Source organism: Thalassophryne amazonica, chromosome 3 (genome assembly GCF_902500255.1).
Source record: "Thalassophryne amazonica chromosome 3, fThaAma1.1, whole genome shotgun sequence".
NCBI classification, from domain to species: domain Eukaryota; kingdom Metazoa; phylum Chordata; class Actinopteri; order Batrachoidiformes; family Batrachoididae; genus Thalassophryne; species Thalassophryne amazonica.
In genome coordinates, this window is record NC_047105.1 from 6,388,699 (window position 1) to 6,416,547 (window position 27,849).

General features: G+C 39.8%; 1 protein-coding gene across 2 annotated transcripts in view; it reads left to right on the forward strand.

Moving 5' to 3' along the window:
* The window catches only part of appl1 (adaptor protein, phosphotyrosine interaction, PH domain and leucine zipper containing 1), a 72,527-nt gene that overhangs the window by 16,781 nt on the left and 27,897 nt on the right, over positions 1–27,849 (forward strand). For both annotated transcript variants that reach the window (XM_034165241.1, XM_034165232.1), the window contains exons 6-9: positions 5,326–5,367; positions 14,666–14,724; positions 23,702–23,848; positions 25,933–26,015. In XM_034165241.1, coding sequence (XP_034021132.1) covers positions 5,326–5,367; positions 14,666–14,724; positions 23,702–23,848; positions 25,933–26,015 — 331 coding nt within the window. The remainder of the gene's footprint in view (positions 1–5,325; positions 5,368–14,665; positions 14,725–23,701; positions 23,849–25,932; positions 26,016–27,849) is intronic.

Consider the following 27,849-nt stretch of genomic DNA (forward strand, 5'->3'; position numbering starts at 1 on the left):
GTTGACTTAGCATATACTCATATGCTTCCATCCTCATGTCTGCAGCATGGGCCGAGGATCTCTCATACTCAGCTTCAGCCAACTCTAGTGCAGTGGATAACTCAGAGTGCCCAAAATTGCTCCAAATCATATGTCGAATCCTACTTTGCTCCTCCTCCAATCGCTGTTCGCACACACTTGCAGTACTCTTAATGTCTTCACACTGTTCCCGCTTCAAAGCAGATCCACCCTCTTTATCCCAAGTTTCTGACAGAGCCGCCTCTAGATCGTCATTTGCGTCAATCACTTTGTCTGCTTCTACTGCAATCTTGGTAAAAGCATCCTGCAGCTCATCCACGGACATGCTCTTACATGATCTTGCAATTGAGTTAGCTAGTCTAGAAAATTGCCTCTTAGCGGTGGTCCTGTTGGTCTTTAGCTGTTGCAAACCTTTTGATTCCGACATTATTTTAGCTGGAGCTTAAACTTTGGGCTGGAGCTTAGACGTTGTTTTTATTTTGCTGATGACTGGCAGTCGGTTTTTTTTACTGTCGAGCGTTATTCCTTATTTTACTGCGCCCCACGCTCGACAGGGATTTCACCCGCAATTCCTTAATCATGCAGCAGATGTTTTACTCAGATGACGCTGTAACATTTCCCACTTCTTGTTTATTGGGTTTTGCTTTGATGCCACCAGGTAAAAAACCTTAAAACACACATACATACACAACTGTAAATATAATATACCATAAACCATTTCCAAATAACTAACTTAAATTAATTTAGCGACACGTACCTTATCATTTAATCAATTTCATTTCCTAAAATACATATAAAAACCGCCAACACCAAATTATTGTCCTCATTATCATTACTGATTGATGCAGCCACACGATTGAACAAATTACTCATTACACAATAAATAATCAGCAGCTTATATTATCAAACTATAAAGTAACAATCAAAAATCATAATTTAAAAACATAAGCCCGCAGCCAAGCAGCTTGCAGCTTCAATGCACGTGAATTTAAGTGAATATTCACGCCCATACCACATACACAAAAAATCCCCTTTCGTACAAACAAGTATCTACGAATCGTCCCATCCAAACTACACACGAACAACGCCCCATGTTGCCTACAGCACCTTCACAAGCGCGAGTAGCGACGTGGGGCAGAAGTAAAGACGCCCAACAGTGTGATCATATTAATACACAAAAATCTTACCGGCTGCCTTTCACAGATTGTTTGCGGGTACACGCGCAATTGTTTAAAGTCAATCGGAATGAGCATAACTTAAAACTCGCCCCACAACCACTATTTGTCGCTACAGTAACATCCGGTATGAATAAAGTCCGCCCCTATAAAGAGCCCGGGTACGCGCGCTCACCGGCCGACAGTTCCGCCCTGATCAGCACAAATGACAAACAGCTGATCAGCGCGACAAGTAATGTTACTCTAATCTGACCACTTTTTTCAGTAATGAGTAATCGAACGTGTTAATCTTTCCAAATCAGTAATCAGAGTAAAGTTACTGCTCCAAGTCAGTGTGCGTTAATATTATTTTTGTATTGTGGGTCGATCGCCGTGTTAACCTGGCCCGGAGGTGGGAGTCGGAGGTTCGCTGAACTGCCCACTTCGCCCACTTAGCGTTTCAGGGGAGGTGATGGTCTAGTGGTTAAGGTGTTGGGCTTGAGACCAGAAGATCCTCAGTTCAAATCCCCACCTGACTGGAAAATCACTAAGGGCTCTTGGGCAAGGCCTTTAATTCGCTATTGCTCCCGGTGTGTAGTGAGCGCCTTGTATGGCAGCACCCTGACATCGGGGTGAATGTGAGCCATAATTGTAAAGCGCTTTGAGCGTCTGATACAGATGGAAAAGCGCTATATAAATGCAGTCCATTTACCATTCATACTGTCAGATTTTCATCCAGCTCAGAGTTGAAAAACAGCTGTCGTCTCTGTGTGGTGACGGCTGCACACCTGCACCGAGTGATTATTATTATTATTTTTTATTTTTTTATTTTTTATTTAAAACTCTGAGCTGCTCTGTGTGTCCTCGCTGAAGATTTGCAACACTTTGACAACAAATACTTTTTTTTTTGTTTGTTTGTTTGTTTTGGTTTGTTTTTTTTTCACCCAAATGCACCTAAAGTCTCTTTCTCAGGATGACATGACATAAACACAACGCTGATACTTTACCTGTCAGTGTGGTCGCTCTTTCTCCATAAATGCATGTTATCAATTCTTCCTGCTCACATGACCCTCCATGGGTGAATCTAGATGGAAAGGGGGCGTGGGGGGGGCACAACTCCCCCGAAATTAAAGGTCCACTTTTGAAGACATTTTTTTTTCATACTACTACGTATAATGATGATGATGATTTCAACAACTAAAATGTTTAGAAATAATTTAAATGTTAGAAAGAATTTAATACTTATTTATCAACAATGTAGGTTAGAATGGTGTTTTACCGTTACAGTGCTGTCAACAGTTAAAGTGTAGGTGACACCAAAAAATGTGCACAAATAATCACTAAATATGATGAAATGTTAATATTTAAAAAATCCTGAACAATAAAAGTTGATAAGTGCGCAGGTGAAGGAAAAACAGCTGTCTGAAACCTGCGCTCTATTTCAGCCCTCAGCCGCGACCATATTGTTACATCATCACCAGAACGGATCTGCTGATTTAAGCCCAAATCAATTGTAAACATGAGGGTGGTTGAGCTGTCTTCGGATATTTTTTTTATTTTTATTTTTATTTATTTTTTTAGTTCAGTCTGAAGGTGATTCTGAAGCAGCTGTGGGACTTATGTCCTGGCTGAAGAAAAGTTCATTTGTTTGGTGCCATATTACAGCGCCAGCTGTAATTGGTTAATTGCGGCTGATGGATTGAGTCTTTACTATTATGGGATCCTCCTCTTGTTCTGCTGCAAATTGAAAGACTCGCATCGCCTCATCTGCACATACTGGGCCTCATGTATCAACGTTGCATACGGCGATATTTGAGCGTATATGGGGTGTACGCCAAAACGGCTGCGCTACTTGGCATTTATCAATGTGGTTGTTGGCATACGCTGTGCTGAAAATATACACCAGGTCGAGAGGTGGCATAAATTATACACCAAAATGAACCAGCGCTGGAATCCACATAAAAATGAAGATGATCAACATGATTAACAGTGCCATTATACAAATCAATGCATATGTTACATAAATAACACTTTACTGATTATACTACATAATAATCAATACAAATCCCACCTTTGCGGGATTGTTATGGAGCACGATCCGTGGCCACAGCGTTACTGCAAAGAAAGCGCTGAGCTTAACTTCATGTGGTGTGATCGTTTTAGACTATGAAATTGATAATAACTGTAGTTTCGTCATTCCCTTAATTCGCCCATGCTGCAACCACGTTTTGTCGTCTCCATTCAGTTGTCACAATAAAATAAATACAGAAATACATTTAAAAAAAATAAAGAAATCTGAAAGATTAGGCATGTCTTATTAATTGAGCGAGCAAATATCCACATGTCAAGAATTATTGACGTGAAAAGAGAATACAGTGGTCTCTCGCTATAACGCCGTTCACCTGTCATGGCCTCGGAGTCTCGCGGAGTATTTAGTCCAATTTTGCATGCCTTTTTTTTTTTTACAGTGTTCTGTGTTCTGCGTATCTGTTTATAAGAATCTTGTTGCCCAGAAGAGAAAAGAGCGCTAACAACTACTCATAACTGTGTTTGTCACACGGAAACAAACACCTGCTGCAGCGAGGTGTGAGTGGGAAAAGGCGCAGCGTCAGGACACAAAGGAGCGATCTGTGAAATACTGGTCAGTCACTATTAATAATTTCTTATGTGTCCGATCTCGTTTGTTGATAGTTAAAATTAATTCATTAGTTCTAAATGCCATCATAATTATTTATAGGAAAACGTTCTATTTTTATTTCTCAAACAAATGTTTGGGCCTGAAAACAGTTTGGTATTTTCCTACTAAGGTTTGAACTTTGAGAGTGTTTACATACGAGAGAGTGTTTACATACGAGAGAAAAGTGAGAAAATGTTCATGCCTGATTGAGAAAGTGTATAAACTGTGTAGTGAGGGGTTTTACAGCTTTGAAACGTCTATAATAATTGTAAAAAATAACGCTGACTACGTCGCGGTTTCGCGTATTACGGGCTATTTTTTTAGAATGTAACTCCAGCGATTAATGAGGTACCACTGTAACACTTTATTGATTATATACTACAAAACAATTGATACGACAGCCGCTTTTGACGCTCTATTGGCACGCGTCGTGATTGGTGGAGTTCTTTTTCATTGCCGTCTTTCCGGCTTCCATGTCGTAAAATGAGGGTGTGTCTGAAGCAGAGTCTGAATATTTATGGGCGTGTTTATTATAATTACGATTGTTTCCACCCGCCGCATTTATCAAGATCACGTCAGGCGTACGCCAGAAATGGGCAGGTGTGCACTGCTTGATACATGTCACGGCGACTTTGGTGTATTTCAAGTTTACGCCGTAAATTTACGCCACAAGTGCGCAACATTGATACATGAGGCCCAATGTCTCAGTCTGTACGAGACAATTATCCCATGATCAACAAAACAATAAAATAATGTGAAAATACTCAGTTTTGCCTCCGTTTCAAGTGGAGAAGCTACAGACACCGTGTGTGCACACTCATCAATACAGGTGTTCCATCTGCCAATCAAAAGGATTCTGCCTGCGAGAATTAACCGTTCTGACACCGAAAACACAGTGCAGCTCCGACCCGAACCATTCGGTGGAGACGGGGCTGTCAGAAGCCTGTAAAAAATCCATACATTAATGGGGCTATTAAGATAATGGTTCTCGTGCTGATGTCACTTCCTCCTTCTCAGAGTTTGGGACTCGCCCGGAAGTTCCTGGTTTTTAGTGATGTGCAGTTCAAAATCTGAATATTTATCTCTTCAGTAACTGCGTACCAGGAAAGGATAAATTTCAAACTGTTTTAATTTTCATCTTAAATACTAAAAAACATTTAGTGTCACGTACACTTCAAATATGAGGTCAAGAAGCATGTCTTTATTTTATTTTTTATAAAAAGTATTTATGTTCATTGAAGTCAAGAAAGGGTGTTTTAAAAAGTGACTCTTGGCAAAACGGGTTATCATTTTCATGTTGGGGGGTGTTGTCAGCAGCTGCTTAATGTAAATAGTAATCTAAATTATTTACTTTTAGAATTTAGTAATCAGTAAAGTAACTAAGTTATATTTCAAGGAGTAACCAGTAATTGGATTACTTTTTCAAAGTAACTGTGGCAACATGGCTGACGTCCTTGTTTGTCCATCTCTCTGCAGAGATTCTGACACTGAAGGAGGTCTTCCAGATAGCCAGTGATGGTGAGATTGGAGCACTAATTTTGGTTATCTGTCTTTTATTTTGAAATGTTACTTTTTGGAAATGTGCTTTTTTTGTTGTTGTTGGGTTTAATTTCAAACTTGTCATCAAAGAATGTTTTGCAGTGTCTTTGAACTTCCTCGTTTCAGTTTCTATCAGTCTTATGACCTTAAACTAGAAGTCTCAAACTGATTCCAGAAGGTGCCAAGAGAGTGCAGGTTTTCTGTGCAACCACCCACTCCACCAGGTGATGTCACTGATTAACATCATCACATTGAGCAGATGGAATCAGTTTATCAGCTAAATCACCTAGTGGAGGAGGTGGTTGCACAGAAAATCTGCACCCTCATGGCCCTTTCTGGAATCGGTTTGAGACCTCTGCCTTAAAGTCTTCATGCTGTACAATGTAGATGCTTGTAAATTTTAGTTTTTTTTTTTTTTTTTAAAGAGTGGACAAACTAATTAATTTTGTCTTACACTGAAGTAGTGAAATAAGGTCTGTGTGTGTATGTATGTATGTATGTGTGTGTATATATATATATATATATATATATATATATATATATATATATTACAATTTTGATATCTACAGTTGCAGAAACGCAAGTTTTTTTTTGTCTTTTGTAAAATTATTCATGTCACTTTTGATATTATAAATATTTGAAACCAGGGCCTGTTTTTGTGTTCACCCTGTGTATATACACATGGACAAACTGTAAAACTCGCTATAGAAACATTTCTTACTACTGTGAAGTTGGACATTTTAACATGGGGATCTGCAGAGAGTTACTTGCGTTGGTTGCCAACCTCAATTGGGCATTCAAGGAACTGCAAAATTTGCCATTTCCGTGTTTGCTTCATTTAACTGCACAGGAGGTTCGGGCTGGGCTCCTGCCAAGTATCCACTTTTCCGTACCGCTTTCATCATTATGCTGCTATCTGCTTCTCTTGCCCTCTGTGGATGATGCATATATTGCAGCTCAAGCCTGCATAATCTGACTTTATAATAATCTGAATTTCAGAGGCTGTACATAAAAGGCACTTGAGAGGAACGTATGATGTCGTGTAATTAAGAGCAGTGGCGTAGTGACTTTGTGTAGGACTTGCTGTTGTGTTGTTGGTGATGATAATCGTTCATAAACGTGTCATCATCATTCACTGTTACATGATAAACGGTGACAGAATACGTTTTTTTTTTTTTTAGAACTTAAATTTTTTATTGAATCTTTTCATAACAGCATATCACACAATCATACGTCAGTAATATATGTTACCTTAGTCATAGCACTTCGTTGAAACATGCCATAAAATAAACATCACAATCAGATTTTACAGGAAAGTATACATGGTTTCAGCATCACAACATCCAGAGGGAAAATGAATGGGGGTACCAAGGCACTGCCAACACAACATCCAAGAAGGAGCAATTTAGGTATACAAGTTGTGGGTTTACATGAATAAGGCTTCTGCACGACCCCACCATGCAGCAAAAATAGGCTTTTGGAGTCTTAACATGTATGTTATCTTTTCCATTTGGTAAAGTTCCCTTACTTTTTGGACCCAAATATTGTAGGTGGGTGGCTCTAATTGCATCCACTTAATTGTAATACACTTCAAGCTGCTGTAAGGAGGATGTTTAAGAGATGATTTAGACCCTCCCTGCACCTCTTCCGGAACAATGCCAAGTATCACAACTGTAACATCCTTTGGTATGACCGCTTCAAAAATCTGGTTTAGAGCCCTGTACACCTCATCCCAAAAGTTTTTTAGTTTAGGGCATGTCCAGAAGATGTGTGTATGGTTAGGTATTGCTGTACTGCAGTTTCTCCAACACAAGCTTGGTACATTGGGGTCCATCTTAGCAACTATATCTGGTGTCCTAAAATATCTGCTAAGAATCTTCCATTTAAACTCCCGCCATTTATTGGAATTTGTAGTTTTGTGAGCCACTGCCCATGCTTCCTCCCACATTTCATCAGAGATGGTTTTGGTCGTCTCTGCCTCCCATCTTCGTTTTGTTTGAGTAGGCTTATGCTGACCCATTGACAAAAATACCCTATATAACTTTATCAGTTTCTTATCCCCTTCACCTTTTTGGAATTGAGATAGGAAGTTTTATATCGGTGTGGGGTTTAACACTCTTTCCCATTCTCTATGTGTGGTCAAAAAAGAGCGCAACTGTAGATACCTAAAGAAATCTGGTTTCTGGAGTTGGAAATGCCTACATAGTTCTTCAAATGACATAAGGTTATTTTTATCAATCAGATTATGAATAAACACCAATCCCTGGTCAGCCCATTTTGCAAAACCTTTGTCTAGGACAGGGGTGGCCAAGTTCGGTCCTCGAGAGCCACCTTCCTGACACTCTTAGTTGTCTCCCTGCTCCAACACACCTGAATCCAATGAAAGGCTCATTAAAAGTCTGCTAACGAGTCTTTCATTGGATTCAGGTGTGTTGGAGCAGGGAGACAACTAAGTGTCAGGAAGGTGGATCTCGAGGACCGAACTTGGCCACCCCTGGTCTAGGATATTCAATCAATCAATCAATCAATTTTTTTTATATAGCGCCAAATCACAACAAACAGTTGCCCCAAGGCGCTTTATATTGTAAGGCAAGGCCATACAATAATTATGTAAAACCCCAACGGTCAAAACGACCCCCTGTGAGCAAGCACTTGGCTACAGTGGGAAGGAAAAACTCCCTTTTAACAGGAAGAAACCTCCAGCAGAACCAGGCTCAGGGAGGGGCAGTCTTCTGCTGGGACTGGTTGGGGCTGAGGGAGAGAACCAGGAAAAAGACATGCTGTGGAGGGGAGCAGAGATCGATCACTAATGATTAAATGCAGAGTGGTGCATACAGAGCAAAAAGAGAAAGAAACAGTGCATCATGGGAACCCCCCAGCAGTCTATGTCTATAGCAGCATAACTAAGGGATGGTTCAGGGTCACCCGATCCAGCCCTAACTAGAAGCTTTAGCAAAAAGGAAAGTTTTAAGCCTAATCTTAAAAGTAGAGAGGGTGTCTGTCTCCCTGATCTGAATTGGGAGCTGGTTCCACAGGAGAGGAGCCTGAAAGCTGAAGGCTCTGCCTCCCATTCTACTCTTACAAACCCTAGGAACTACAAGTAAGCCTGCAGTCTGAGAGCGAAGCGCTCTATTGGGGTGATATGGTACTACGAGGTCCCTAAGATAAGATGGGACCTGATTATTCAAAACCTTATAAGTAAGAAGAAGAATTTTAAATTCTATTCTAGAATTAACAGGAAGCCAATGAAGAGAGGCCAATATGGGTGAGATATGCTCTCTCCTTCTAGTCCCCGTCAGTACTCTAGCTGCAGCATTTTGAATTAACTGAAGGCTTTTTAGGGAACTTTTAGGACAACCTGATAATAATGAATTACAATAGTCCAGCCTAGAGGAAATAAATGCATGAATTAGTTTTTCAGCATCACTCTGAGACAAGACCTTTCTGATTTTAGAGATATTGCGTAAATGCAAAAAAGCAGTCCTACATATTTGTTTAATATGCGCTTTGAATGACATATCCTGATCAAAAATGACTCCAAGATTTCTCACAGTATTACTAGAGGTCAGGGTAATGCCATCCAGAGTAAGGATCTGGTTAAACACCATGTTTCTAAGATTTGTGGGGCCAAGTACAATAACTTCAGTTTTATCTGAGTTTAAAAGCAGGAAATTAGAGGTCATCCATGTCTTTATGTCTGTAAGACAATCCTGCAGTTTAGCTAATTGGTGTGTGTCCTCTGGCTTCATGGATAGATAAAGCTGGGTATCATCTGCGTAACAATGAAAATTTAAGCAATACCGTCTAATAATACTGCCTAAGGGAAGCATGTATAAAGTAAATAAAATTGGTCCTAGCACAGAACCTTGTGGAACTCCATAATTAACTTTAGTCTGTGAAGAAGATTCCCCATTTACATGAACAAATTGTAATCTATTAGACAAATATGATTCAAACCACCGCAGCGCAGTGCCTTTAATATCTATGGCATGCTCTAATCTCTGTAATAAAATTTTATGGTCAACAGTATCAAAAGCAGCACTGAGGTCTAACAGAACAAGCACAGAGATGAGTCCACTGTCCGAGGCCATAAGAAGATCATTTGTAACCTTCACTAATGCTGTTTCTGTACTATGATGAATTCTAAAACCTGACTGAAACTCTTCAAATAGACCATTCCTCTGCAGATGATCAGTTAGCTGTTTTACAACTACCCTTTCAAGAATTTTTGAGAGAAAAGGAAGGTTGGAGATTGGCCTATAATTAGCTAAGATAGCTGGGTCAAGTGATGGCTTTTTAAGTAATGGTTTAATTACTGCCACCTTAAAAGCCTGTGGTACATAGCCAACTAACAAAGATAGATTGATCATATTTAAGATCGAAGCATTAAATAATGGTAGGGCTTCCTTGAGCAGCCTGGTAGGAATGGGGTCTAATAAACATGTTGATGGTTTGGATGAAGTAATTAATGAAAATAACTCAGACAGAACAATCGGAGAGAAAGAGTCTAACCAAATACAGGCATCACTGAAAGCAGCCAAAGATAACGATACGTCTTTGGGATGGTTATGAGTAATTTTTTCTCTAATAGTTAAAATTTTGTTAGCAAAGAAAGTCATGAAGTCATTACTAGTTAAAGTTAATGGAATACTCAGCTCAATAGAGCTCTGACTCTTTGTCAGCCTGGCTACAGTGCTGAAAAGAAACCTGGGGTTGTTCTTATTTTCTTCAATTAGTGATGAGTAGAAAGATGTCCTAGCTTTACGGAGGGCTTTTTTATAGAGCAACAGACTCTTTTTCCAGGCTAAGTGAAGATCTTCTAAATTAGTGAGACGCCATTTCCTCTCCAACTTGCGGGTTATCTGCTTTAAGCTACGAGTTTGTGAGTTATACCACGGAGTCAGGCACTTCTGATTTAAAGCTCTCTTTTTTAGAGGAGCTACAGCATCCAAAGTTGTCTTCAATGAGGATGTAAAACTATTGACGAGATACTCTATCTCACTTACAGAGTTTAGGTAGCTACTCTGCACTGTGTTGGTATATGGCATTAGAGAACATAAAGAAGGAATCATATCCTTAAACCTAGTTACAGCGCTTTCTGAAAGACTTCTAGTGTAATGAAACTTATTCCCCACTGCTGGGTAGTCCATCAGAGTAAATGTAAATGTTATTAAGAATATTCGGTGTAAAGGATTTCATGTGTCCAATACTTGTTAGGATTGAGAGAGCTCTTGGTAACTTAAATGCAACTCGTACTTTATTCCAAATATTAAGGGTGTTTCTCGTCCACAATGACAAACCCTTCATTGAAACATCTAAAAAAGGTAAAACCATTAATGGTACAGAGCACATTGTTTGTTCAATGTCCAAACATTGTGTATGGTTATCACTTTGAATCCATGATATCAATGGCTTTAATTGAGCTGCTCAGAAATAGTATTTTAGCACAGGAAGATTGAGCCCCCCTTTTACTTTGGTTCGTTGGAGTGTTTTAAATTTTATGCGAGGGCGCTTATCTTGCCAAATAAATTTTGAGATAATTTTATCCAATTCAACAAATGTGGACTTTGGTATTATTATTGGTAGCATTTGGAACAAATACATCAATCTTGGGAGAACATTCATACGGATAGTATCTATGCGACCAAGAAAAGAGAGAGGTAACGCTGACCACCGCTCTAGATCATTTTTAATTGTCTAGAATTTTACTATAATTGACGTGAAACAAATCATGTAGAGAGAGAGGAATATTAATGCCTAAGTACTTAATACCCTCTTTAGGCCACCTAAAACCACTTTGTCGCTTTACGCCAAGGGTGATGCTGCTATTGATATCCATTGCTTCTGTCTTATCAACATTTATTTTATAACCACAAAAATAACTGCATTCATAAATCATTCCCTTCAAGTGTGGTATTGATGTTGCAGGTTCTGTCAGATATAATAGAACATCATCAGCGTAGAGTGAGATTTTATGTTCCTCTGTGCCAATCAGAATTCCCTTAATGTCATCATCGTCCCTGATGAATTGGGCCATTGGTTCAACGCTAATTGCGAATAAAAGGGGCGACAGTGGGCACCCCTGCCTACATCCGCGCTCTAAATTGAAACATGATGATCTAACACCATTTACTCTGACAGCTGCCTGTGGGGACGAGTAAATTGTGTGTATCCGATCTACAAATTTAGGCACAAATTTAAACCTCTTTAATGTCTGAATTAGATATTTTCATGACACGCGATCAAATGCTTTTTGGGCATCTAAGGAAATTATAGCTGTTGTTACTTCATTCTCTTTCTGTTGAGATATAATATTTAATACTCACCGTAAATTATTTCCATAGTGCCTCCCAGCAATAAACCCGGTTTGATCTGGATGTATGATTTGTGTTATATCATTTAATCGTCTAGCAAGAATAGCTGTGAGAATGCGTACATCTCCGTTGAGCATAGATAATGGCCTATATGAACTGCAGTCGGTAGGGTCCTTGCTGTCTTTATGTAATACTACTATCATGGCTTCAGACCAAGATGGCGCCATTGTTTTTGTTTCAAGAGCATAGTGGTATGCATCCAGTAAAGGGGGGTAAGAATATCCCTAAAACATTTTAAAAAATTCATTTATGAAGCCATCCGGGCCGGGACATTTATTATTCTTAAGGGTTGTGATAACTTGTTTTATTTCCCCTACTTGAATTGGCTCATCCAGTTCTTTAGCTACTACCTCGGGTAATTCAGGGACATTTATATTGTGTAAATAGTTTGCTATACTAGCCTCGTCGGAACAAGTATCATTATCACTTTATAGAACTCAGCAAATGTCTCTGCTATCTCTCTTGGTTTTATAATAGATTTATGACCTAATTTTAGCTTTTGAACTACCTTTGAAGACTGCTGTTTTCTAAGTCTGAAGGCTAAGAGTGTACTTGCTCTATTCCCATTTTCATAATACTGTTGCTTTGCAAAGCGCAGGTTTCCCTCAGTTTTTTCTGATAGTAAGTCTTGAAGCTCCCTGCGAGATATATTCAGATCGTTCAAGATGTTGGGTGCTCTCCTCTGTTTATGTTTGGATTCCAATTCTCTTATTTTATCATCTAATTCTTGCTGTTTGGCCGCCTTTTGTCTTTTTTTTTTTTTTTTTTTTTTTTTGCATAGGAAATAATGCAGCCTTGTAAATAAGCCTTTGCACAATCCCACAGCATAATTGGAGATGTCTCCGGTGTTCTATTTATATCTAAATAATTATTAAACTCTGTTTTAATAAGAGCGATGAATTCCTTATTGTTAAGAAGAGAGGCATTCAGTCTCCATTGCTTGGATGAAGGGGTCAGTCCTATATCCCACTGGAGCACAACAGGGGCATGATCAGAAATTGTGATGGGCAATATTATATCTTCAATTCTGTATAGTTCAGCTTTAGTGGTAAAAAAGTGATCAGTTTGTGAGTAAGATGCGTGTCTGTTTGAATAAAAGGTAAAATTCCTCTCCTTTGGAAATTTACCCCGGCATATTAGTCCAGCTTCTAATATGGCAGCTTCTGCAGATTAGTTTTTTAGCATTTTACCCATTTTAGATATGGGTGTTTGAGAAAGAGGTTGTTGATCTAAATTTGACATTACACTTTTAAAATCCCCCCCAAAATCAGAAGCCCAGAGCTATACTCCGCAATCATATTAAAAACTGATTTTACAAACCCAGGCACATCTTCATTGGGAGCATATACATTTACAAATGATACTGCTATCCCATCGATTATCCCATTCACCAATATAATTCTGTCCTCCCTATCTCTATGAACCAGAGTTTCAGTAAAGTTGATTTGGCTATGTATTAATATGGCTACCCCCCCCCCCCCCCCCTTCCTTCCAGAGTAGTGTGATGAGTAGTAAATTTTATCAGCCCAAGACTTTTTCAATTTTTCGTGTTCATCATTTGACAAGTGTGTTTCCTGTAGAAATGCTACCTGACACCTTGATTGTTTGAGTTGCAATAATGCTTTCTTTTTTAATTGGACTATGGAGACCCTTTACATTATAACTTATAACAGTTAATGTACTCATGGCTATTACATAAACTGCAAAATATTAATGTGATGGAGGCAGAGACGGCCAGTTAACATACAAGACCAATCATTTGAATAAAGTAAATGCTGAAAACCAGAATAACAACTTAAGATGTGATAGTATTGCTGTACAGTATGTCCATGTTTGGCAAAATAGATATACAGGTGCTCTGTTGTTCGCTTAAGTATGATTAGATCCTCGGGGAACAGAAGGATCAGAATGCAAAGAAAACATTTAACATTGTGTGTTAATAACATTGTGCAAAATGGTGGGTTTAAGTCCCTAGCCACTATAATAAGCAGCAACAAGCACACACCACAGATACTGGCTGTGTGTAGATAATACCAAAGTGGAGAAAGTAAGGGAATAACTGTGCGAGAGTTCAGGCTCCTACATCCAATAATGTAAGTACCTTAATAACGTGTGAAATGTACCAAAAATATTCATACAAAACGTGCAAGCAGTTCTAGCTTTAACATTATAATACTTGTATTTATATGAGGATTAGTTAAATAAAACCATTTTAAACATTTTTCCTGAGACAGACCAATTAAGAACTTAGATAAAATAACTGTTCATACTCACAATAAGTGGTGGAAAAGGCACCTTTTGGATAAAACAAAAACACAAATGTCCCAATGTTGCATATAATATTTATATGAGAATTAGTTAAATAAAGCCACTTTAAGCATTTTTCCTGAGACAGACCAATTAAGAACTTAGATAAAATAACTGTTCATACTCACAATAAGTGGTGGAAAAGGCGCCTTTTAGGAGGATAGTCCCTTTAACAAAAGCCATGGCTTTCACAGGGTAGAATACATGTTTTTGAGTAAGATACAGAGCCTGGCACTTCATTGTAGGGACTGAACTATGCTAATTGATGGCTAGCTCAGTTGCTACCTGAGTACTATGTTGACATTTATGTAAAGTGAATTTATTTGTACTGTCTAGTTTCTCAACCAACTACAAACTGGGAAACCTGTTTTTGGAACACTTTATACTATGGGATTGTTTTAGATTGAACTATAGGTCAGGTCTTAGAGAATGCACTAGTATGCCATGGCGCTGCATCTGTTATGTAACATGAGCATAACGGAGCGTAATGTTCACTCATTAGAGTTAAAATAATCCTTCATGTTACTCCTTATTAGAATAGTTGCTTTGTGGTTGTGTTCATGTAAATATATTTTTTGCTGGTTGTGTGTCTGCAGATCACGACACGGCTATCAACCGCTACAGCCGCCTGTCCAAGAGGAGGGACAACGACAAGGTAATGCCAAACCTTCAGGTTAGCTGCTCTGATAAATACTAATAAGTGGGACTAAGACGAGCGTAAACTGCACCAACGTGGCGCAGTGTTAGCAGCGGCGGTGAGCGAAAACAATGATCAGCTACAATGGCTCCACAGCCTGTCCAGTGGATTTTGATTTTGATTTTTTTTTTTTTTTAGCACTGTTGTCGTGTGTTACCTGTGCTGCTCCACAGCCTGTCTAGTGGATTTTTATTTTATTTTTTACCACTGTTGTCGTGTGTTACCTGTGCTGCTCCGCAGCCTGTCCAGTGGATTTTTATTTTTTTATTTATTTTTTTTTTTTATTTAATTTTTTTAGCACTGTTGTCGTGCGTTACCTGTGCTGCTCCACAGCCTGTCCAGTGGATTTTTATTTTGTTTTAGCACTGTTGTCGTGCGTTGCCTGTGCTGCTCCACAGCCTGTCCAGTGGATTTTTATTTTGTTTTAGCACTGTTGTCGTGCGTTGCCTGTGCTGCTCCACAGCCTGTCCAGTGGATTTTTATTTTTATTTTATTTTTTAGCACTGTTGTCGTGCGTTACCTGTGCTGCTCCACAGCCTGTCTAGTGGATTTTTATTTTGTTTTAGCACTGTTGTCGTGCGTTGCCTGTGCTGCTCCACAGCCTGTCCAGTGGATTTTTATTTTTATTTTATTTTATTTTTTAGCACTGTTGTTGTGCGTTACCTGTGCTGCTCCACAGCCTGTCTAGTGGATTTTTATTTTATTTTAGCACTGTTGTCGTGCGTTACCTGTGCTGCTCCACAGCCTGTCTAGTGTCGGATTCCCTGTTTGGGAATCCGCTAGCTTAGCGTAGCTACTAGCTCTTAGCCGTTTTAGCATGGCGGCTTCTCCTGTCTCTCCCGTACTTTTCTGCTCTGGGTGTGAAATGTTTAGTTATTCCTCGGCCTCTTTTAGCAGTAACGGTACTTGTAATAAGTGCAGCTTATTCGTAGCTTTGGAGGCCAGGCTGGGCGAATTGGAGGCTCGGCTCCGCACCGTGGAAAATTCTACAGCTAGCCAGGCCCCTGTAGTCGGTGCGGACCAAGGTAGCTTAGCCGCCGTTAGTTCCCCCCTGGCAGACCCCGTGCAGTCGGGAAGGCAGGCTGACTGGGTGACTGTGAGGAGGAAGCGTAGCCCTAAACAGAAGCCCCGTGTACACCGTCAACCCGTTCACATCTCTAACCGTTTTTCCCCACTCGACGATACACTCGCCGAGGATCAAACTCTGGTTATTGGCGACTCTGTTTTGAGAAATGTGAAGTTAGCGACACCAGCAACCATTGTCAATTGTCTTCCGGGGGCCAGAGCAGGCGACATCGAAGGACATTTGAAATTGCTGGCTAAGGCTAAGCGTAAATTTGGTAAGATTGTAATTCACGTCGGCAGTAATGACACTCGGTTACGCCAATCGGAGGTCACTAAAATTAACATTGAATCGGTGTGTAACTTTGCAAAAACAATGTCGGACTCTGTTGTTTTCTCTGGGCCCCTCCCCAGTCAGACCGGGAGTGACATGTTTAGCCGCATGTTCTCCTTGAATTGCTGGCTGTCTGAGTGGTGTCCAAAAAATGAGGTGGGCTTCATTGATAATTGGCAAAGCTTCTGGGGAAAACCTGGTCTTGTTAGGAGAGACGGCATCCATCCCACTTTAGAGGGAGCAGCTCTCATTTCTAGAAATCTGGCCAATTTTTTGGGATCCTCCAAACTGTGACTGTCTAGCGTTGGGACCAGGAGGCAGAGCTGTGGTCTTATACACCTCTCTGCAGCTTCTCTCCCCCTGCCATCCCCTCATTACCCCATCCCCGTAGAGACGGTGCCTGCTCCCAGACCACCAATAACTAGCAAAAATCTATTTAAGCATAAAAATTCAAAAAGAAAAAATAATATAGCACCTTCAATTGCACCACAGACTAAAACAGTTAAGTGTGGTCTATTAAACATTAGGTCTCTTTCTTCTAAGTCCCTGTTGGTAAATGATATAATAATTGATCAACGTATTGATTTATTCTGCCTAACAGAAACTTGGTTACAGCAGGATGAATATGTTAGTTTAAATGAGTCAACACCCCCGAGTCACACTAACTGTCAGAATGCTCGTAGCACGGGCCGGGGCGGAGGATTAGCAGCAATCTTCCATTCCAGCTTATTAATTAATCAAAAACCTAGACAGAGCTTTAATTCATTTGAAAGCTTGTCTCTTAGTCTTGTCCATCCAAATTGGAAGTCCCAAAAACCAGTTTTATTTGTTATTATCTATCGTCCACCTGGTCGTTACTGTGAGTTTCTCTGTGAATTTTCAGACCTTTTGTCTGACTTAGTGCTTAGCTCAGATAAGATAATTATAGTGGGCGATTTTAACATCCACACAGATGCTGAGAATGACAGCCTCAACACTGCATTTAATCTATTATTAGACTCTATCGGCTTTGCTCAAAAAGTAAATGAGTCCACCCACCACTTTAATCATATTTTAGATCTTGTTCTGACTTATGGTATGGAAATAGAAGACTTAACAGTATTCCCTGAAAACTCCCTTTTGTCTGATCATTTTTTAATAACATTTACATTTACCCTGATGGACTACCCTGCAGTGGGGAATAAGTTTCATTACACTAGAAGTCTTTCAGAAAGCGCTGTAACTAGGTTTAAGGATATGATTCCTTCTTTATGTTCTCTAATGTCATATACCAACACAGAGCAGAGTAGCTACCTAAACTCTGTAAGGGAGTTAGAGTATCTTGTCAATAGTTTTACATCCTCATTGAAGACAACTTTGGATGCTGTAGCTCCTCTGAAAAAGAGAGCTTTAAATCAGAAGTGTCTGACTCCGTGGTATAACTCACAAACTCGTAGCTTAAAGCAGATAACCCGTAAGTTGGAGAGGAAATGGCGTCTCACTAATTTAGAAGATCTTCACTTAGCCTGGAAAAAGAGTTTGTTGCTCTATAAGAAAGCCCTTCGTGAAGCTAGGACATCTTTCTACTCATCACTAATTGAAGAAAATAAGAACAACCCCAGGTTTCTTTTCAGCACTGTAGCCAGGCTGACAGAGTCAGAGCTCTATTGAGCTGAGTATTCCATTAACTTTAACTAGTAATGACTTCATGACTTTCTTTGCTAACAAAATTTTGACTATTAGAGAAAAAATTACTCATAACCATCCCAAAGATGTATCGTTATCTTTGGCTGCTTTCAGTGATGCCGGTATTTGGTTAGACTCTTTCTCTCCGATTGTTCTGTCTGAGTTATTTTCATTAGTTACTTCATCCAAACCATCAACATGCTTATTAGACCCCATTCCTGCCAGGCTGCTCAAGGAAGTCCTACCAGTATTTAATGCTTCAATCTTAAATATGATCAATCTATCTTTGTTAGTTGGCTATGTACCACAGGCCTTTAAGGTGGCAGTAATTAAACCATTACTTAAAAAGCCATCACTTGACCCAGCTATCTTAGCTAATTATAGGCCAATCTCCAACCTTCCTTTTCTCTCAAAGATTCTTGAGAGGGTAGTTGTAAAACAGCTAACTGATCACCTGCAGAGGAATGGTCTATTTGAAGAGTTTCAGTCAGGTTTTAGAATTCATCATAGTACAGAAACAGCATTAGTGAAGGTTACAAATGATCTTCTTATGGCTTCGGACAGTGGACTTATCTCTGTGCTTGTTCTGTTGGACCTCAGTGCTGCTTTTGATACTGTTGACCATAAAATTTTATTACAGAGATTAGAGCATGTCATAGGTATTAAAGGCATTGCGCTGCGGTGGTTTGAATCATATTTGTCTAATAGATTACAGTTTGTTCATGTAAATGGGGAATCTTCTTCACAGACTAAAGTTAATTATGGAGTTCCACAAGGTTCTGTGCTAGGACCAATTTTATTCACTTTATACATGCTTCCCTTGGGCAGTATTATTAGACGGTATTGCTTAAATTTTCATTGTTACGCAGATGATACCCAGCTTTATCTATCCATGAAGCCAGAGGATACGCACCAATTAGCTAAACTGCAGGATTGTCTTACAGACATAAAGACATGGATGACCTCTAATTTCCTGCTTTTAAACTCAGATAAAACTGAAGTTATTGTACTTGGCCCCACAAATCTTAGAAGCATGGTGTCTAACCAGATTGTTACTCTGGATGGCATTTCCCTGATCTCTAGTAATACTGTGAGAAATCTTGGAGTTATTTTTGATCAGGATATGTCATTCAAAGCGCATATTAAACAAATATGTAGGACTGCCTTTTTGCATTTACGCAATATCTCTAAAATCAGAAAGGTCTTGTCTCAGAGTGATGCTGAAAAACTAATTCATGCATTTATTTCCTCTAGGCTGGACTATTGTAATTCATTATTATCAGGTTGTCCTAAAAGTTCCCTAAAAAGCCTTCAGTTGGTTCAGAATGCTGCAGCTAGAGTACTGACGGGGACTAGCAGGAGAGAGCATATCTCACCCGTGTTGGCCTCCCTTCATTGGCTTCCTGTTAATGCTAGAACAGAATTTAAAATTCTTCTTCTTACTTATAAGGTTTTGAATAATCAGGTCCCATCTTATCTTAGGGACCTCGTAGTACCATATTACCCCATTAGAGCGCTTCGCTCTCAGACTGCGGGCTTACTTGTAGTTCCTAGGGTTTGTAAGAGTAGAATGGGAGGCAGAGCCTTCAGCTTTCAGGCTCCTCTCCTGTGGAACCAGCTCCCAATTCAGATCAGGGAGACAGATACCCTCTCTACTTTTAAGATTAGGCTTAAAACTTTCCTTTTCGCTAAGGCTTATAGTTAGGGCTGGATCGGGTGACCCTGGACCATCCCTTGGTTATGTTGCTTTAGACGTAGACTGTGTTTCATAATTATTGTATGGCCTTGCCTTGCAATGTGGAGCGCCTTGGGGCAACTGTTTGTTGTGATTTGGCGCTATACAAGAAAAAAGTTGATTGATTGATTGAATGGGGTAAAAAAGTATTTATTCAGCTCCTGATTGTGTAAGTTCTCCTACTTAGAAAGATGAGAGAGGTCTGTAATTTTCATCATAGGTACATTTTAACTGTGAGAGACAAAATGAGGAAAAAAAAATCCAGGAAATCATATTGTAGGATTTTTAAAGAATTTATTTGTAAATTATGGTGGAAAATAAGTGTTTGGTCAATAACGAAAGTTCAACTCAATACTTTGTAACATAATCTTTGTTGGCAATGACAGAGGTCAAACGTTTCCTGTAAGTCTTCACCAGGTTTGCACACACTGTAGCTGGTATTTTGGTCCATTCCTCCATGCAGATCTCCTCTAGAGCAGTGATGTTTTGGGGCTGTCGCTGGGCAACATGGACTTTCAACTCCCTCAACAAATTTTCTGTGGGGTCGAGGTCTGGAGACTGGCTTGGCCCCTCCAGGATCTTGAAATGCTTTTTACAGAGCCACTCCTTCATTGCCTGAGCAGTGTGTTTGGGATCATTGTCATGTTGGAAGACCCAGCCACGTTGCATAGTCAATGCTCTCATTGATGGAAGGAGGTTTTGGCTTAAAATCTCACGATACATGGCCTTGTTCATTCTTTGCTTAACACGGCTCAGTCGTCCTGTCCCCTTTGCAGAAAAACAGCCCCAAAGCATGATGTTTCCACCCCCATGCTTCACAGTAGATATGGTGTTCTTGGGATGCAACTCAGCATTCTTCTTCCTCCAAACATGACGAGTTGAGTTTTTACCAGAAGGTTATATTTTGGTTTCATCTGACCACATGATATTCTCCCAATCCTCTTCTGGATCATCCATATGCTCTCTGGCAAACTTCAGACGGGCCTGGACATATACTGGCTTAAGCAGGGGGACACACCTGGCACTGGATGGGAGGTAAGTCCCTCTCTGTGTAGTGTGTAGCCTTTGTTACTTTGGTCCCAGCTCTCTGCAGGTCACTCATCAGGTCCCTCCATGTAGTTCTGGGATTTTTGCTCATCATTCTCATGATCATTTTGACCCCATGGGATGAGATCTTGCGTGGAGCCCCAGATCGAGGGAGATTATCAGTGGTCTTGTATGTCTTCCATTTTCTTACAATTGCTCCCACAGTTGATTTATTCACACCAACCTGCTTGACTATTGTAGATTCACTCTTCCCAGCCTGGTGCACATCTACAATTTTCTTCCTGGTGTCCTTCGACAGCTCTTTGGTCTTGGCCATAGTTGAGTTTGGAGTCTGACTGTTTGAGGCTGTGGACAGGTGTCTTTTATACAGATAACAAGTGCAAACAGGTGCCATTAACAGGGGCGTCGGACTGGGGGGGTAAAGGGTACTATGTCCCCAGGGCCCAGAGCATTGGGGGGGCACAAAAAACTGGCATTAAATACATTTTTGTGTTGCATGTTATTAATGTCCATACAATTCATGTTGTAAAAGAATATAATTAGAATGAATGTATAAATGTTGCAAAACATAATTCTGCTCTAACAATAATATTGAAACATCTCTGAGGGCCCTTCTCACCCCTGCAGTCCAGGCGCACAGGTGACACCCCCCCCCCCCCCCCCCCCCCCCACACACACACACACACATCCCAAATGGGATCTGACAAAGAGGTGTTTAGTAGTGCTGAAACAGCTAATCGATTATTAAAATAGTTGTCAACTAATTTAGTCATCAATTAGTTGTTAAATAACTTTGTTTTACCGCAAATGTTTCGTTTCTTCCATATAAATCAACCGTTTCTGCAGCGCGGCTTTGCTTTGAACCTTGAACCAATCAAAGCAGTGCTTTGATCTGCGAATCACTGCTTCGATCTGGTGCTTTGTTGATTCAGTGTTTTATTTTGCTTAATCTTAATTTTTCCCCACTAAAACCCAAAAGAGCATATGTCTGTAAGTAACATTTACCGTTTTATGTTAATCTGACCTGTTATGGTCTTCTGAAACAGTTGATAGATGTATTTTATAACTTAAAAACGGGACTGATGCTAACGTGTTAGCATGTCTATGACGTTTTCAATGTTGAAGTTATCATTAAGCTGTTGCACCTGTCAGCACATTTGTTTTATGTATAATAATTCATGGCTCAGCGTTTGTTGTCGTAAAAGAGTCAAATGTGCAATATTTTATTCATTTATTTGTATTTATATATTAATAATAATAATAGAAACAACAACAATAATAACTAATAATGCCACAATACAGTTTTAGAGAAACGGACAAAAAGAATCTGATAAAACAAAACAGAAAAGATTAAACCAACTAACAATGAACATAAATAAATATAGAAATGTGTTTCCTGTGAACACCTAGTGACTCTTAAACCTCCACTTCATCCCTGTTTTATTAAGTTTAATGACAATTTGTTTAATTCAAACCACATCTGAGCTCTGTTTTTACACAAGAAAAAAAAATGCATTAAACTACACATTTGTCTGTTTTTCATGAAAATACCTTATTAAATATAACATATTACACTTTTGTCAGGCCTTTAAAATACTTTCATGGACTCTTGCTGTAATATGTTGTCAGTGGTTGAGACAGTTGCTGTAGGCATCTAAACCTGATGGAAATCTCTCTGTGGTGTGTTTGTGATGTATGTGCAAAATAAAACAAAACACTACTCCAAGTATGTTTTTGACGAGAATATAACATAACTTTGTTACAAGCTCAAACGTTGATGTTGTGTGACAAAGGCCTTTTAATAATATCTCACTTAAAGAAATAATGGCAAAACTCATGTTAGTAAAAAAACAAAACAATCAAAAAAAATAATCCACCAATGAACTGATTAGTAAGATAATCATTAGTTGCAGCTCTGGTGTTAGGCTGATATAAAATATGTCTTTCCTAAAAAAAAAAAAAAAAAAAAAATCAAAGTCCGGATTTCAAAAAAGAAGAGGAAAAAAGGACAGGGAAAGAAAACTAAATGAGGGAAAGCAGCTGTTAACCAAATTCTTTGAAAAGAGAGGTGAGCTTGAAAGCTAGCTATAGAAAAATGGTGCTATTTGGTCCCCCAGACCCCCCAACTCAATATTGCTCCCCCAACTTTAAAAAAGGTTCTGACTCCCAGGTGTGATCTAAGGTATACATGATTTAGACCTGGTTTGACTATGTATTAGAAATTTGGTGTTTGCATTAATAAAAAAAAAAAGAGCATAACGGGGTGGGGGGGGGGGGGGGGGGGGGGGTCTGTGGCTAGTACTTAGGACCCAGAATTTGGTGCTGCGCTCCTGGCCATTAATACAGGTAACAGGTAGAGGACAGAAGAGCTTCTTAAAGAAGAAGTTACAGGTCTGTGAGAGCCAGAAATCTTGCTTGTTTGTGGGTGACCAAATACTTATTTTCCACCATAATTTACAAATAAATTCTTTAAAATTCCTACAGTGTGATTTCCTGGATTTTTTTTTTTTTTTTCTCATTTTGTCTCTCATTGTTGAAGTGTACCTATGATGAAAATTACAGACCTCTCTCATCTTTCTAAGTAGGAGAACTTGCACAATGAGGAGTTGACTCAATACTTTTTTTTACCCCACTGTACATTAGTGTGTTAACATGATGCGTCCATGTAAATCCTGTTATCTTTACACAAGCGGCTAAGTGCCAGCATCGGTAAACATTTTTTAAGTAGTTTGACAATAAACGTGCAGCTCCACATGGTGTGAAAATAACAAAATTCATTTTCCTGCCCTGCGAGAGACTGGTGTCCTGTCCAGGGAGAACCTCGCCTCTCTCATGCTGACCGCTGGGATCCAGCCTGACACAAAAACAAACAGCAGCATCATTTTTGCTGTTTTTAAGGATCTCAGTCATGTGACTCATCTCCTTTATGACTGAACTGACCTGAATCCAGCAGCTTTCTGAAATAAAGTGTTGGTCTCAGTATGGACCGCCAGATTATCTGGAACCTGCTCGGCTGTCAACAGGTTTACGCAGACTTAATGGTACAGTGGTCACGGATAATAAAAAGGATCCTTGGGTACGTTATGTTCCAGCTGCGGGCGGAGGCTGTGGAGGACGTCTACACCTCCCGCAAGAAACAGCACCAGACCATGATGCACTACTTCTGCTCGCTGAATACGCTGCAGTACAAGAAGAAGACGGCCCTGCTGGAGCCGCTGCTGGGCTACATGCAGGCCCAGGTACCTGAACGCAGCATTCATAATCTGAAAAACACAATGTGAACAACAGCACATCGTACATGGGTTAAAGTTCTCAGTCACCACGACGGATTTCCGTCATTTGGAAAATTTAAACACACATACGCGTACACATGTGGTGTCATGCATGTTTGGGGGCCAAAATATGATACTCTCTCTGTCAAAGCACCATCCCATTCTGCGCCAATCAAAGCAGCAGCAATATCAGCGTGGACTGCGGAGGAAGGAACTGTGTGAATTTTCACTCCTCTCCGCTCTGTTTACTGCTTGCCATGAGCCACGGTCCTTCTCCTCCCTGTCTTTGTGGGAACATTGCCAGACATTCCCCAAGTAGAGCAAGGCGTGGCTTTGCTTTGAACCAATGAAGCATTCTTCCGACTCACTGCTTCGATGGTATTATTTACGAGTAGCCTTAACTTAATTTTCCCCCGCTAAAACCCTAAAGAGCATATGTCTGTGAGTAATATTTAGCTTTTTTATGAAACCGACCTGTCATGATCTTCTTAAACAGTTGATGGATGTATTTTATAACTTAAAAACAGGCCTGATGCTAACGCGTTAGCATGTCTATGGCATTTTCAATGTTAGCTTTAAGCTGTTCGCATCTCAGCAGTTTGTGCATTTGTTTTCTGTATAATAAATAATTAATGGCTTAGCGTTTGTTATAAGAGTCAAATGTATTACGAATTGTAATATTTTTATTTATATATATATTAATAATAGCAACAACAACAAAAGTAATAACTAATATTGCTACAATACAATTTTTGAGAAAAAGAACCTGATAAAACAAAAAACAACAGAAAAAGTAAAACCAACTAACAATGAACATAAATAAATAAATATAGAAATAAATAACTGTTTCCTGTGAACAACTACTGACTCTTAAACCTCCACTTCATCCCTGTTTTATTTAAGTTTAATGACAATTTGTTTTGGTCAAACATGTAAGCTGTGTTTTTACACAAGAAATAAAATGCAGTAAACTGCACATTTGTCTTTTTTCATGAAAATAACTTATTAAAGATCACATTACACTTTAGTCAGGCCTTTAAAATACTTCTGTGGACTCTTGCTGTTGCTCTTGCTGTTGTCAGTGGTTGAGATAGTTGCTGTAGGCATCTAAAAATTCTCATAATCGGGTGAAACCTGATGGAAATCTCTTTGTGGTGTGTCGGTGATGTATGTACGAGTATGTGCAAAATAAAACAAAACATTACTCCAGGTATGTTTTTTGACAAGAGTATAACTTTATTACACGTTCAAACGTTGATGTTGCGTGACAGAGGCCTTTTAATAATAACTCACTTCAAAAAATAATGGCAAAACGCACATTAAGTAAAAAACAAACAACAAAAAATGGTTAATTGATTACTAAAATAATTTGTTGCAGCTCTGTTTTACTCGTGAGAGCATTTTACCAATTAAATGTGAATAACCTAGTTTTTAGTTTCTCAGTGCACATGCGTTTTCAAAACTGGTGACAGTGTTACTTTGTGCACAGCAGAACAACGCTGTCAGTTGCTTTAGGCCCTAATTTTGTATTTTATTGACTGTACAGCCAGTGACACAGCACCCATTTGGTGCATTCACTGGATTAGAACAGATCAAAATACTACAGAAGACAAAGAATTTTTACTTGACAGTTTGAAGTGACTTTTATTTGTTTCAGAGGACTTCATACCCATTAAAATTCACCAGAATATACTAAATTTGACTTGCTCTTTTAAAAAAAAATTCTGAGGGAGATCCCCCCAGACCCCCCATAATGACACATCGTACATTCGCGCAGGCCCAGGTACCTGAACGCAGCATTTATAATCTGAAAAACACAACGTGAACAACACATTGTACATCCAAACAGGCAGCTGGATTTCAGTTTGTCCAAAACTTGTCACCAAGTTTTCCAAAAAGTTCTTTATTTAATGTGTCCTGTTGTCAGTTTAAGGTTCTGTTCTGGTTTTTGGGGATCTATCCCAAAATAAAATTTCAGGTCAGACTCAACCATTAAAAACAAGGGAGGGAGAAAAAAGATGTTTTTGAGTAACGTGTGTGTGTGTTTGTAGATCAGTTTCTTCAAGTTGGGTTCAGAAAATCTCAGCCAGCAATGGGAGGACTTCCTGGGAACCATCGGAACCAGTGTCCAAAAGTAAGACCCCTGTCCCCACACTGAGGTTTTTCAGTGTGTCACCGTGACCCGAGCACTAGAACCTGACATGAAATCAAAAACTGAATGCTAAATTTATGTGATGTGGAAACATCACTGCGGGAATCAGACCTTTATTTGAAAACACAGCACTACCTTCAGATGTCGGTGTGTAGATTAAAGACTTACCTCCCATTGGAAAGATTATTGGTTTGAGGCCCTCTGTGCCTCATTGTACACATGCTGTTAGAGTCAGGAAGAGCATACAGTGTACAGGGATGAAAGTTTTCCGGAAATTCACGGAAATCCAGGGTTTTGCTTATGTGGTGAACGTTTTCAGGTTATTTTTGACAACATACGTCTGAATCCATTCATGTTCTACGGCCAGTCAGTTGGTGGCATTAGTGATCCGTGTTGGTTTGCAAGCTGCCAATAAAATCCATGGAAGAACAGTTTTTTTTTGGTTTGGATTTGTGCTTATTTAATCATATTTTGGGGGAATGTGCGGTGGTTCTCCTAACAGTTTTCTTTGTTGTGGACATTCGAAGTTATGAGCTGCATATTTTTCCAGTAATCATAGATTAAGTGGTGCTAACGGATGATGCTACCAAAGCTGCTTACAATGCTAACACTGTTAGCATACAGGCAAGAATTTAAGTCTCAGGAAAAGCAAAAGAACAGAAAGATGAATGCAGGCAGGAACTGGGATTGTCCCAGCGAAAGCAACAGGACACCCAGACATCTGTCCACAAGGTGGCCAAACATTTGAAAAGAAAGATTATTAATAGCTCCAAAACTCCTGCCTAAAGTAGGAAAAGTCAGAAATAAGTGAAGGTTTAACAAGTTGATGCATCATCCATCCATCCATTTTCTTCCGCTTTATCCAGAGTTAGGTCGGGGGGGCAGCAGCTCAAGCAAAGTCGCCCTGACCTCCCGATCCACACACACCTCCCCCAGCTCCTCTGGGGGAACCCCAAGGCGTTCCCAAGCCAGCCAAGAGATGTAGTCCCTCCAGCATGTCCTGGGTCTTCCCCGGGGCCTCCTCCAGTGGGACGTGCCCGGAACACCTCTCCAGCGAGGCGTCCAGGGGGCATCTGGAAAAGATGCCCGAGCCACCTCAACTGACTCCTTTCGACGTGGAGGAGCATCAGCTCGACTCTGAGCTCCTCCCGAGTGACCGAGCTCCTCACCCTATCTCTAAGGGAGCGCCCAGCCACCCTGCGGAGGAAACTCATCTCGGCCCATCACTGCAGATGCTGCACTGATCCATCTATCGATCTCATGCTCCATCCGTCCCTCACTCGTGAACAAGACCCCGCGATACTTAAACTCCTCCACTTGAGGCAAGGACACTCCACCGACCTGAAGAGGGCAAAGCACCTTTTTCTGGTCGAGAACCGGATGCATTAATGTTGTTAATGCATTAATGTGTTGATGCATTAATGTGCCACAAATACCTCTATTGTTCCCTTTGAATTGATACTGAGAATTATTATTTTGAGTTAATTTCCTTTACTGTGTACTTTTGAGCCACATTCTTTTTGTTGTTTTTTTTTAATTAAAGGCTGGTAGCACAATACAAGTTGTGTGAAAAGACTGAGGTGGGAAAAACTGATCAGACCTAACAAAAATAGATTTTTTTTTTTTTTTAGATTTTATTGGTGGGTAAATAGACCAGAAAATGCACCAGGATGCATCTGACATCTCAGATTTTACTGGGGGAGAACCCCCAGACCCCCCCTCCCCTCAGGGGCTGCAGCCTTTGCCAAAAATTTTCAGTTATTTTATTTTATTTTTTCCCCTCATGGTTCACTTTCATGACTGAGTGTAAAACTTT